The following is a 13,557-nucleotide window of genomic DNA, read 5'->3' as shown; positions in this document are numbered from 1 at the left end:
CTCTTCCTCTCTCGGCACCCAGGCAGGCTATGGATATTCAGCCCTTCATAAGGATCATTGTTCAAATCACTGTGGGTAAATGTTGCAATTACTATGCAGTCTACCATCAAGAAAATACTGAGTACATCCAACCACGTGTTATCCGGGGCTGCCAGGCCCTGGCTCCTCCTGCCCTGTCAGTGAAGGAAGTAGCCATGGTGTCTAAGGGAGGAAAGTATTACAAGACATCTGATTGCAGTTTTTTAGGTTGCATAAGGGATGCCTTGCTTACCATGGATTTCAAGTTGAAGTCCACAGCCCCTTTAGAGGTGTGAGAACTATTTCTGAGGCATGACTTAGTGAAAGAAGGAAAGCAGATTCACAGATACTGTACTGCTTTTAAAGTGAAGAACATTTCTACTGACACCTGCAAATTCCTGGGGAAAGTAATAAGAATTTGTAAATTGAGAAAAAGGTTGAAAAACAGAGGCCCAGGAAACCTCATCCCAGAGGATGCGATCTACCTGGCATGTCCTCCCAGGTTTTTGATGTGCGGCCTCCTCACAGCTTCACTTGTCTTCATGTGACCCATTCCCTAAGCAGTTTTTAACACATTGCAATCTTCTTGCAACCTCTTCAGACTCCTTTTGGGGATCATGACACTTAATTTGAGGTGCAAGAGGAGCAATTTCAAACTTAGGGCTTGGCGGAGTTCAAGTTTTTACAGTGCTGCAAACTAACCTTGGTGTCTGTGGTTGCATAAATACTCTGGGGCCCAGGGGGCTCCCCAGCCAGCTGATTCCACCCTCTCTCTCCTTTCTCATTTCCTTTCCACCCTGGTTTTAATGGAGAGGAAGCCAGGCAAGCTGGGCAGTAAGGAAATTGAAGTCATCTCACACACTGTAGGCTCTGGGCAACTGAGCTCAGGACCAAGACTGCGGAGTATGCTACAGCAATCCCTGCCTTGCAGTACAGACATAAGCTCAGTTATCTATCTATAAAACAAAGATAAGAGTGCTGCACTATCATACGCAGTTCACAAGGTTACCTGCATTCCAGACTATGGGACGCTCTGTTTCTGTGGTCACGAGGACCATTCACATATTCGAGACACGGTATTTATGGAATTGCTCACAAGGAACAAATATTTTACATCTAAATACATGATTCAGACCTAGAAAATAATTCTTGCCCTTTAGAACAAATCACTAGGGTCTTCAGATGAGTGTTGTTGTCTTGCTGCCAACGGGCTAGTGAGCTCGCTATAGAATAATGTAGCCCTAAAACAACAATCTGGAAAATAGTCTTCCCTAGTGATTGACAGCAAGTAACTGCTATTAGCCCATGGCTAGTGTCTCAAGGAAAGTTGTTCCAGGTAGGTTTTTTAAATCTCATTTACTAATCTGACATGATCGATTATTGTGACTCAACTAACATAAGGGAAACTCATCATATAGCTGAGATCTTAATTCCACCGGTTTGCAAAGGCTCATTTGATAGGTAAAGGATGGGAAATAATATATGGGAATATAAGGAAAAGTTGTAATAATAAAGACCACTAATAGAACTGCAAACTACTGCAGGTGTATGTATGCATCACTATCTATCTAGAGAGCTGGGGAATGGAGACAGTGTAATAAATGTGTCATTAATATAGACATGTTGACAAGAAATGAAGCCCTGAACAAGTGCAGTTAGAGAAGATATCTGCTTAGACCAGGATTAAATTATTTAAATATCGGTCTGGCAAATGTGAGCTGGTTTGATTCACATTTATGCTAGAATCTTCTGTCTCTCTGGCAGTGTAATGGGGGCTTCAGGTGGAAATAACCTACATTTATACTCTATTTGAAGCCCCTTTTAAAAAGCCTTAGGATGAAGAAGAATAGTGTTTGCCTGTGCTTAACTTCAAAGACACAGGGAATTCCAGCTTTACTCAAGAGGATTTTTTGTATACGCTATGCTGACCAAGTTCAAGAAAGGCAGCACTGGAGCTTTGGTGAAGAACAAGGTCCCTTCTGATCATCATTTCTTTCATTCTGTATAGTGAAAGTTAATATCTTCAGACAACTGATTTCATTATTATTGTCATTAATTGCCATTATGTAAAACACAAGAAAATTTCTGCAATGCTGTTTTAAATGCTTCTGTTTCAGAACCTGACAGAATGCAATAATCTACAATGCATCTGCATGCTGGAAATAAATTTTCTTCCCAACTCATTTCCCGTGTGACGCTGTACTGCACTCTCTTGACCTGAGGTAAATATGAATGAATGGACTACCAGCGGGATTGGAAGGCTTCATCCTACGTTCCTGGTAGTCCTTCTCTTCCATTTTCGCATGGAAAAGCCTCATTCGCATCAATGGGATGTTTCCGATACATGAAGTTAGACAGACAAGTATCTTCATTTTCTAACATCTGTATTATGGTCCTACCTTAGGAGTTCAGATATGGAACAAGGCCTTGTTGTTCTAGGCACTACATAAAGGATAGCAGCCGTTCCTTTCCTGACAAGAGCTAGAGAGGTTTTCTTGCACATTAGGACCTGCTGGTCCCACCTGATTGCACACTTACTACCACTGAAATGGGACTAGCCACCTGGAGAGAGCTTCCAAGCATTCTTCATCTCTCCTTTGCTTCCCTTTTTTTGAAGGGCTTCTTGGTACTGTACCTGGTACCTGCCACTTCTCATCTGGGAGCTTGAAGGAAATCCATTGATTTCCAGGTCAATTAGGTTCTCCACTTCCTAGAGGAGAAAGAAGAGGAAAGAAAGAAGTGTTGCTGCTGTCTTATATTTTGATTTAGCGCTTGATTTATTGGCTAGCACTCAATATTGTTCCAAAGGGTATTTACTTCACCTTGCTGCAAATGGGGTGCAGAGACACAAACGGTCTCAGATAAAAATGCTGCCTCTTCACAGATTCAGTTTCCCTGTGTGGCCAAGTAGCTCTCTATACTCCTGCAACATCATGACTTGTAATATCATTTTAAGTCCATTCCTTCTGAAATATGGAGTGATGTTTAACGGACTGAAACGCCCATAGTATGCAAGAAGAAGATTCTCAGCAGTTGTCCAACCATGATAACCACAGTGTGACAGATAGCGAGCTAACTTAAACCAATGAGTTTAGAGAATTTCTACCGAAACCAGTAGAAATCATCTCTAGTTTTACACTAATATAACGGAGAACTGAATTTGCCTCATTGATAGAGGAGGAACACCCGGCCTTTTCCAAGTGCAAAGTGTGATTTTTAAATCACAGCAATACTCTTAATTAAAGTTTGTTAGCAGTTCAATTTATGCCAATAAAGAAGTTAAAGGTCATTAAGTGCTCTCCAACTTAAGTGATAGCGTACACACAAATGTTTGCACAAACTTAACTTAAACCGCTTAAGCACATTGAGGTTAAACTGATAGAGCATCTATGGTTAGGCAGGAGCACAGGCCTGGATTTTTTCCTGGGAATTATAAATTCAGGATAACAATTTCGCTGTGTCATGAAAAGTGCTGTTAGGAAGAAAGAAGAAGAGAACATACCTCTCACTAATTCTTTTTGTTAACTTTGCACAGGGAAAGAAAGCTTCACACCATCCCTGCTGGCTTCATAGGAATATTGCAATACACACTGCAAAGTTCAATTTGGAAAAGAGCTGTATTCCATTTGGAAGTGGGTGTGGATGTCTAAATCGAAGCTCACCTGAGTCCAGGGAGTTAAATTTGGATTCAGCTTTGAAGTCAAAACTTTAACTATACTTCTTTTTATTATTGTATTATACTAAGCAATTATATGCTCATCTATAAATTATGCTATTCCTCTGCTAAGGCATGTACAGTCAATAGGATCTTAACTCTGCGTTTGAATCCATGCTCGCAAAAACCTGAGTCCATACAAAACTTTGCTGAAGTCTGTGGTGCTCCCATACAGGAGACCTCATCCACCAAAATATCTAGCTGCTGTGTTTCCACTTATTTCAAGGAAATAGGATCCAAAATACATCTGAAGGTCTGAGCAGAGGTGTTTAGAGGTTAAAAAGTCAAAAAACAAAAGTCAAAAAGTTAAAATGTCAAAAAACATTTGGGTGTTTAGCGGTTAAAAGCCCCAGAATAAGCAAAACTGAGTGAAAAGCAGGAATCCTGCTTCCGAAAGACACTTGCCCATACTAGTCCCAGCTGTAATAATATTAAAAAGCCACACTACAAATGACAGGTGAAAAACAATTATCAGAATAATCCCAGTTACAGATAAAAGCAGAAGAGAAATGGTGAGATATAAGCAGAACAATGAAGCAATAATCCGAAGCAGCTTCGATTTTGACTTCAGCAGGAAGGCAGAACTAGGCCCTGCCTGGAAATACTCACGTCTGGGATTCCATCGATAACAAGATCAAAGCTTCCTACTTCAGAAATGAGGAACAAAACCAGGAAGCAGATCAGATGCTTCATTTTCTTCCTGCTTGTCTCCTGAGAACAGTCCGCATAGGTACTAGACACAAGATCTTTCCTTCTCTGAGACAAGTTCAAGGAAACAGCTCGGGGTTATGTAGTATTTTGAACAAAGTTTTGAAATGCTGACTTTGTTTAGGCCCTAGGTAAATATTTGCCTTGCAACGCAAGTCAGAGCTGTGCTGCCCGAGCAAGGGTTATCCAAATACAGTGTCTTCACTTGCCTCTGCCCTCGATAACAGCTCAGGCTTGGATAGGCTCAGTTCTTGCTTTTGTAGGTTCCCATGATGTTTGACTAATTTCCTGCTAGGCGCAGACCTTGGAGTACTCAAAACTTAGAAAGATCAAAGTAAGAAGTCACTCCCAGTCTGTTTGTTTATTATAAATGAAGTGGTGACTAGTCCTCAGAGTGATGGAGGCAGCAATATTCTCCTTCTCCGAGGGCTCTCCTTCCCAGCCACCTCGCAGTGGTTGGCAGAGGTCTCTGGGCTGGATCCTGACCCACACAAACACTCTTCTTCCATTTTGGCTGGGAAAAGACCATAGATGGAGGTGCAATAGCTCTCGTTTTTCAAAGTGAATCATGTGAGAACATCTGGTGATATTTTCAAAGGCGTGTTGTAAGGCTCCCAGATGCTTTTGAAACTATCTCGGCCTGCCTGCCTCTTTGCGTACTTCGATAAAGGTAGTCAGCAAGGCAAGCAGGGAAAAGAAAGGATGAAATAAGTTCCTGACAAAAGGAGCTGGGGATGCATTTCTACTCTTCCAGGAAAATAAGGAAATTTGCAGACATCTGAGCAACCTCAAAAGGAAAGATTGAAGACTAAGTGGATCCAGGGGCAGAACAGCAGACAAGGCTATGTTATGTTGTGTTATGTTGTTTTATGTTATGTTATCTTATCTTAATCTCGTGTTATGTTATCTCACGTTACAGTTTGATGTGAATATTTCAGTAAAAGATTTCAGCAGCACCTGTCTGCTTTCACACATTTTTACTCCATTCTTTCGGCAGATTATTTCTCACGCTTTATCTCTGAGACCTGAAACTACATCCAGAGGAACCTAAGCAGAATAATAAGCGACCTTTCAGCTCGGCACCATGTGAGAGTTGCCAAAGGTCCTTAGGAAAGAGTATAAGACCTGGCGCAAGCGTGTATGGCACTTTGGAAGCACCCTGCTAGTCTCCAGCTACTTGCAGCTATGGTACATCCTGACCAGGACACGGTTTCTATTTATTAGTAGTCCTCAATTACTTTCTTTTTCATTAAATTATCCACTTTCCCCTAAAGACATTGCATAAATATTTAGCATCCATAACATCTTGTGTGAAGAAGTTCCACAGCTTAACTATACATTGCAGAAAAAAACCACAGCCTTTTGATCATAACTTATTTTGTCAGTGTTGTGCTGCAAGAAACATTGAATAATCAGTCCTGATTTGCTTTTTCCCAAGATCTTCTGGGCAATCCTGGATCTTGAGATTGGAGATAACAGCCCCTAATTGCTTGAAAGTTTAGGAGTCTGTAGGCTGTATCCAAACCAGTATACAGCCTTCACAGCACACACATCTTTGTTTTGCATTGGTCCATCCACAGAGTGGTCCCCATATGACCTATTTATCACTTTTCTCCCTAAAATCTAGCTCTTAGTTTCTGAACTTTCTCAGAGCTCTCTTAGGCACAGATAACCCAAGCAGTTCTGTGCTTCTTGGGCCAAGCAGGCATGACCTGGCTCTTCTTCCCCTCCTTCAGTTACTGCAGGTCCACTTCTGTGTTGCAGCTTCCTATGGCAGCGTGGAGCAGTGGCGTGTGTGATGCGGAAAAAGGCACGCAGAGGAAGAATGGTAAGGATAAGTAGAGTAGATGGAATTACCCTACGGTACATCTTTGTCTCTCTTTTTACTCCACGGAAAGAAATAGATATTCCTGACCATGCCTGACTCAGCTCAGTAACCTGCCTCCACCACAGAAGGAGATGAATCCTGCTCTTAGTTCATGCCATGTACAACACAGGGGGTCCAGATGGAGAGCTCAGAGGGGCACACCAGCACTTGGGACATCTATGCTTCATCAGATGACCTGTACCTCCTGGAGCAAGCTGCTCTGATTTATCCCCTTTGTAGGCCTTCTGAGTGGAGGAGAAGCTCAGTAGTAAGATTGCAGGCATGCTGGCTCAGATGGGAGGTTGGGTTACAGCTTTGTGGTACATAAACAATCTAGATTGGCTTTAAATCAGGTAGTCAAGGGCCTAACAATCTAAACAAATGGCTTAGACTCTTTGTGTTTACTCAGCCTCTTAGGCAGGTTTTGCTCAGGGCCATGTGCCTGTATTTCTAGCAGTATTTAAGTTAGCTAGCTTAACGAGCTAGGAACGTCTCCACGAGCGTGGCCAGAGCTGGAGCTCTGATATGATTTATCCAGTATCGCAAGAACTGCAAATGTGGGGCACCAATCTTTGCTGTGTTGTGAGTATATACTGTAATTTGAATGCTTCCTCTACCCTGAGCTAGATTCACACACATGCCTCTAGTTCAAAATGAGCAGTCCTTTCTTATTAGAAACTTAAAGCTTAAGATAGCTCGCCTACAGGCATCTGGGACCCCGGACCTGAAAGCTGATCATTGGTGCTCTGAAGAGATGCAGAAGTTGCAACGGAATAGACTTTTATTTAAACGCTAATTTCCCAATCCTTTATTTTAATTCTCCCCTAAACTGCAAATGTGGCTTAATTTTTTTAGGTAAAAATAACAAAATTAGTGTGACCACTAGATGGCGCAAACTGCTCAAATATATCCAAACAGTACAAAAACCTGAAATTTCTTATGAAGAAGTACAAATACTGCAAGGGAGGAACTAGTGCTGAGGACGCTCAGACAGATTCTTGAGCCTTACCATTTGCTATGGTAGGGGTAGGTGAACTTCCCCAGAATTTCATGGGGAGGATATGACCTTCTTAAGATGTTAAGATGATCTTGTTAAGATGTGATATGAGTCACTTCTCCTGTTTCATGACCCAGCTTCAGAACGGTCTCCCAGGCAGACTGAGATCTCCCTAGCATCAAGGCCCTTTGGCAGAGGCTTCAGGCATATCTTAAATTTTCATGCCAAATCAGAGCAATACCAGATTTTGAAGTTCTGAAATGCTCTGCTGGGCTGGGGCCTACACAGCTAACGGTGGCAGTGAGAACTACAGCCACCTGGACTTCAGAGAAACCCTGTCAGGAACACAGGCGCCTGCCACATGGCATCAGAACCAAAGACCATCAGGTCTTATCCGGGTGTTTCAGAGGAGATTGATTAACTTTGGGCCTGAGAGAAAATATTTAATGCAACTCCCCAAATTTCAGCATAATTAATTTTAACTCCAGACATTTTATCTATGTCTACGTTTGTGCAACCTTTCAGAAATCTTGCCAATTGCACAATCAAATTGCTGGCTGTGAAAGCTAATAAATGTTATGGTCTGTTAGTACTTTGGGTAGATTTAGTTCAACACTTTTAGTTGAGCATTTTACGTAGGTCCCTTTGTGCGAGCTGGGTGTCTGGTCTCCCATTACAGCCAATGGAGAGCTAAGGTGCTACTCAGCTGCCCACACTCACATATCTAGAGCCAGCTCAGATGTCCTGGGATACCCGAGACACATGATAAAGGATATATGGGCAACTCCCACCCCTCTGGACTGTCAAGCTAGAGACAGGTAGACACCCAAGGGTATCTCAAGCAGCATATCTCAAGTGTCTGTGTGGCCAGCTGAATTAAGCATCTAGACCATATAGCAGCGTGATTTAGCTGACCAAAAAGTAGGGCGACCTGTGGGATCCAAAATCAGCATCAGCTAGAGCTCCTCTGAGAGACAGAACAGAATTGATCAGGGAAACTCTTGCAGAAATCAGTGCTAATGGGGAGATAGGTCTACTTAGAAAAATAGAGAACTGGAAACTTTTAGTTTATGAAACCATGCAGCTGTGGCATAGGGATCATGGCCAAATGTTGCTCTGACGTGGTTCCCACGGTTTCAGTCTGGAGTCTGTAAAACCCTTGCTCTTGAGCTAGAAGGTGCCAACCTTTACCTTAACTTCAACACTCCCTACAGTTGGTTTATTTAACTGGCATGATGCAAATGAGGAAGACCGGTTCTACCCATGAGCCTTGAGTGGGAAAACGGGGGGACGCACAAGTGCGTGGAGGCAGAGCATCACCAAGGCACATGTGCTTGTTTGTCGACACAGAGCAATTCCTTGACACAACATGATCCGTCCCAGGTGAAATGCGTGTGGAAGCTTAGCTGTCGTGCCTTTCTCAAATGTCTCTCTGCTCATGCTGGCTGCAGGCATGCCAAGCAATTTAAATTTGGTCAGGTCCCACCCAAAGAACAGCTGCTGATTTTGCCAAGTCATCAAAAGTCAGCCTCAAACATGTTTAATGTGAACAGGCACAGCTGAGTAATTGCTTATCTCTGTCTCCAACGGCATCCCCAGAACAGTACCTGTCACGTTCCCCTGAAGATTAGGACAGCATATTCCAAGGAGGAGAGAGAGACGATAATACGAACAATCAGGACCTCGGGCTTAATGTTCACGCATCAAACCTAAAACTGCATCTAAATCATGTTAAAACACACCTCGGTCTCATTTAGCTGCGTGCTGTGTCCTTGAGTGCACTTGCTGAGAGCATGAGTAGAGTTGGCTGCTCCTAATCACTTTGGGAAGGGCAGTGCTTTTCCCAGTGGATTCCCTTATGGGGTTGGTTAACCCCTTGCCTGCTCTAGGCACCTGCTTTGGTCTGCTGCTCCTCCTTTCACCAGGTGTCCTTAGGTTCAGCTTTATAGCAATATCTTTGCAGGGTCTTTGCACTGTCCCCGTTTTAACTTACCCTGCACCTCAGCTTCTCACCTCCTCCATAGGAAAAACAGAGTGGCTGTGGAGACAAAACGAATGCTGATCTGGAGGCAAAGACTGAAAGCTGGTGGGATCAGAAGGCTTTTCCAAATGCTTCTTGACTGTTCACTGGTTATTTCAACTAGCCTGGCGCAAGCATTTTCTGGGTCCTCAGTTACTAGATTCGGAGGGCAAAATGATCCCAGGATGGATCCTCTCAGGGGATGAATGCTTTTGGGGCATGACATCTGGGTGCACGTGTGTCCGTCCAGAAGAAGAAGCTCCAGCAGCCCAAGGGTGTGTTTACACCTCCCAGCAGGACTGGAGAGAAATTTAGGTACCAGGTTTGAAATATGAATGGTGTCAGGCCGTGATACAGCCACAGATGATTGTTTTTTCTGGCTGTGGTCTTATGCCCTGGTCTGCGCTTAGTAGTGGCCCTCTCCATCTTAAAATGTTGTGATTCAGACTGGGTACTGTGATTCAGACAAGGCTGTTACTGGCATGAACTGGAGGTGAAGCAAAACAGCTTCAGTCCTTGATGACGCAGAACTGGGAAGGAAAAGGAAAGTACAGAGGTTTGAATCCTGACAGGATTGCGTATGCAGCACATTGCACATGCAAAAAAAAAGAAAAAATAAGAAAAAAAAGAAAAGAGAGAGAGAGGAGGTTTGCAGAGTTGAGAAGTCACTGCTAACGTTAAAAAAAAAACAAAAGCCCTGACGTTTGCTGAAATAATAAGCGTGTCCGATCGGGGCTGAGGTGAGCTCTGCAGATACGAGCTCCTGAAGGCCTGGCGCAGAAAAATGCCCCGTCCGTGCCAGCTGGCTCGCGTGCCTCGACGGGCAGCGCCTGGGGCGGCCGAGCGCTGGGAATCGCACCCGGGGCGGCGAGCAGGACGTGCAGCCCACAAGCCGTTGGCCGGCGAGAGCAGCAGCCCCGCGCGCCGCGGCCGGGCTTTTTACGCGGGGCTGGCGGCGGAGGAGAGGGCTCCGCCAGGGGCCAATGGAGGGGCGCGCAGAGGAGGCCGGGCCCCCGCTTTTCGCAGCTGGGGAAACCAGGAGGGCGAACCGGGCGAAGAAGGAGCAGGGTGAAACAGTCGACTTCAGCCCACCACGAGCTCGGCGGTCTGAAACAAGGCGCCGGGTTGCCGTCGTGCGGCCGGGGCTCCCGAGACGCCCGCGCCTCCGCCAGGGAGGCACCTGGCTGCCAGGCTGGGTGCCAAGGCAAGGAGGGGGGTGGAGGCAGCCCTGCCCTGCTCTGGGAACCAGGCCCCCGGGGCAGCTTTTGAGAGAAAAACAGGCCTTTGCGAAGTGGAGAGGAGGAGTGGGTGGAGGAGGAACTGCTGCCGCTCGGGTCTCGCCTGGGCCGGGCCCACCGCAGGGCTGCGTTCACCCTTCCCGCGCGCCCGCGGCTTCGCCTTTCCCTCCCTCGGCCTCCTGGCGAGAGCTGTCCTCTTCAGCAGTGAGGGGAGATTGGTGGGGGACGGCGGGGAAGCTCAAAAATCCCCTCAGGGAGGGCGAAACCTGAGGGTTTTACCCCCACCCGCGCGAAGACCGAGCTCGGCTCCTTGGGTCGCGCTCCCCAAGGCGGGGAGCGGGGAAGAGGAGGGGGATTATTCGCAGGCAGGGTGGCACAAGCCGTCCATGGCTCCCGGACGTAACGGTTGTCCCCAGTGGGAGAGGCTCTGGCAGCCCCGGGACGGGTTTTGCCTCCCCAGCGGGGTGGGAGGCGCAGGTGGGCGCCGTGTGGCGCCGGCCATCTTGGGCCCCTCTCCTCGGCCGTCGCCCCCGGCGGAGGGCCACCCGCACCCAAACCGGGGTGGGCAATAAGTAACCGAGGGTCGGGAAGCGCGTGGGGCTGCCTAGGGATGACCTAGCGCCCGGCACCGGCTGAGGGACACGTAGTGGCCGGTCACCCCCGGTGGCTTCACGCCCGCGCCGTGCCCCCCGGCGCGGCACCGGATCCCCCGCGGCGGCTGCCCAGGAGCGAGGGAGGCCCCGCAGCCGCCCTGAGTGGAAAAGGGGCCGGTCCAGAGATGGGAAGGAGGAGAGGAGGGTGGAGGCGGCTCGGCTCCTGTCAGCCTCTCCCGCAGCCGGTCCGCGGGCAGGAGCCGCGGCGCTCGCCTCTCGCTCCCTGCCTGCCCCGACACCATGATCTTCTGGCTATGGCTCTGCTGGGCTTTCTCTGCCTGCGCCGGGCAGCCCGACTCGGAGCTGCTGGCGAGGTACCTGGAGGAGAAGCTGATGGCAGATTACAGCTTCGCCGAACAAGTAAGTTTTGAGGCGATCGTTCTGCTTTTGCAGCTGGTGGCCGGGGCTGCCTCCGCCCCTGCTAATTGACAGGGGGTTAATTGAAAGCAGCTGGCCAGAGAGCTCTTTGGATCAGCACGTTATGGCTCCTTCTCCCTGGATGACATGTGCTACCTGCCGTGGCAGGAGAAAACTGACAGTGAGGAAAATGCACTTAATTCGTTACTCCCCTGCGGGGACAAATCGACCTCAAGGTCAAAGTGTTGTTCCCCCTGAGGAGCGTCCTGCCTCCTTCAGCCTCTGCCATTTGTCACGTCTGCTTCGTTACTGGTCCCCTCTACGCCGGGAGGGCTGTGAGGCAGCGGCCGGGCGTTTCTGGTTGACTGCGAAGGCTGTTTGCAGAAAACTACGGTGGATGCGCTCGTGTCTTCCGCGGTTTCTCGGGGGAATTCACCATCTCCGGGGTTCAGTGTTAACATGAGCAGCAGCCTGCTCCAACTGCCTCCTTCGAGAGGGTTGAGAGTGTCTGGTACGTTTATTGCACCCATAGCTGCAGTGTGCCGTGCCACCAAGGCCGAGAAGCAAGTTGCTGCCCCGAGGCAGCTCCAAGCCGCTGAGGAAGCAACTATTAATAAACAAGGCAATTGTTTGAGGTGCACTGACACCCTCCGATGCTGGCAAGGGACAGGGCGTTGCTGCCTGTGGATGGCTTTAAAGCCGACATCCCCATAGCTGTGTTAACAAGGCGTTTTGCAGGGACAAGGGAGTTAACCAGTGTCCTGGCCGCACGCCAATCTGAGTAATTCTGCATGTTTCAGACTCGGAGGAAAGTTTTTCTGCTTTATCCGACGGTCTCAGTCCTGCATGTAATACATCATACTTGATGAATTACATCTTTAACTCATGCTGGATGAAATGAGCCCAGTAGATTTCAGCTCGTAAAATGCTTCTTGCCCAGGGGAGAAAAAAAACATTTGACGCGTTCCAGTGAGGACTGTCCTGTTGTTTTATTGTGTGGCTTAGATTTGAGGCTAAAGGGAGAAAGATCTTTTTGCAAGTAAGGAAGAAAGTTTGTGTGATAATCTGGGAGAAGGTGATTTAAAAGACCCAGCTTCAGATCTGTACTCACGTTCTTCAGGCCCGTAATGGACGTCCTGTGTGACCTTGGGTAAGTGGCTTACCCAAGTGGTCAATATCATATGACTCAATTACCTAAATTTCATCGGATCTGAGATGCCCTCTAGTATCTGAGACACACACGTGGGACTGGCAGAGATGACACAGGACCTATGGAGGACCTGTGCCTTGCTGAAGTTCAGGTAGGATACCCTAGCATGTCTAAAGTGCCTTTCGATGCCTGTTTCGGCAACCTGATTGCTCCTCTAATCTGTTAGTGTTTCAGGTTCCCCTAGCACTTCTGTTCCTTGGTGGGAAAATCATAAATATCAGTGCACTAAAGACTGTCAGAAGTTTCAGAAATAGGCCACAGACAAGCAGTGTGGATGGACAGATTTCTCTCCAGAGGTTTCTATTAGCAGGAATAATTTGTTTTGTGAAATGCCTGAAAGGCAAGAGAAGGAGTCACGCAGGGGTCTCAAAGCGACAAATCTTCTATCATACAATAAACAGAAAGAGTGGGCCTGTTCACACATAGCTGTACCTGTCTCGGAGTTAGCCATTTTGTCACTCATCCAACTCTTTTTAGAATGAGCAGAATCTCTCTAGAAGTGCTCAACTTCTCAACTCAACTTCTTCCACTAGGATGACCCGTCATCCTCATTGCTGATCCTGCTTAATACATATTCCCTGTTGGGAAATTTAGCTGCACACCATCGTTGTCTTCCAGATCCAGCTGTCTGAATGGAAGAGAATATTTCCACCACTGTCCTGCCAGTGGGGTGGTATCTGAGAGTGCTCACTCATCTGCTTCAGGGGAAAAAGTCAACTGAGAAGCTTAAGCAACTGACCAACGGTGCTGAAATAACCTAACTCATCTTGCTTG

At 47.0% G+C, this 13,557-nt stretch overlaps 2 protein-coding genes across 3 annotated transcripts in view; one reads left to right on the top strand and one right to left on the bottom strand.

Moving 5' to 3' along the window:
• Positions 1-4,826, bottom strand: part of ITIH2 (inter-alpha-trypsin inhibitor heavy chain 2) — a 28,995-nt gene extending 24,169 nt beyond the window's left edge. The window contains exons 1-2 of one of the 2 annotated variants that reach the window (XM_009677431.2): positions 4,343-4,826; positions 2,654-2,728 (exon numbers count right to left, since the gene is read on the bottom strand). In XM_009677431.2, the coding sequence (XP_009675726.1) occupies positions 2,654-2,728; positions 4,343-4,426 (159 nt within the window). In that variant the 5' untranslated portion in view covers positions 4,427-4,826. The remainder of the gene's footprint in view (positions 1-2,653; positions 2,729-4,342) is intronic. The other variant, XM_009677432.2, reaches the window with a different exon arrangement.
• A 6,512-nt stretch (positions 4,827-11,338) lies between these two features.
• ITIH5 (inter-alpha-trypsin inhibitor heavy chain 5) overlaps positions 11,339-13,557 on the top strand; it is a 48,694-nt gene continuing 46,475 nt past the window's right edge. The window contains exon 1 of the mRNA XM_009677438.2: positions 11,339-11,576. Within this exon, the coding sequence (XP_009675733.2) occupies positions 11,457-11,576 (120 nt within the window). The 5' untranslated portion in view covers positions 11,339-11,456. The remainder of the gene's footprint in view (positions 11,577-13,557) is intronic.

This window comes from Struthio camelus, chromosome 1, assembly GCF_040807025.1.
Source record: "Struthio camelus isolate bStrCam1 chromosome 1, bStrCam1.hap1, whole genome shotgun sequence".
In the NCBI taxonomy this organism is placed as follows: domain Eukaryota; kingdom Metazoa; phylum Chordata; class Aves; order Struthioniformes; family Struthionidae; genus Struthio; species Struthio camelus.
This window is presented reverse-complemented; position numbering and strand designations above follow the sequence as displayed.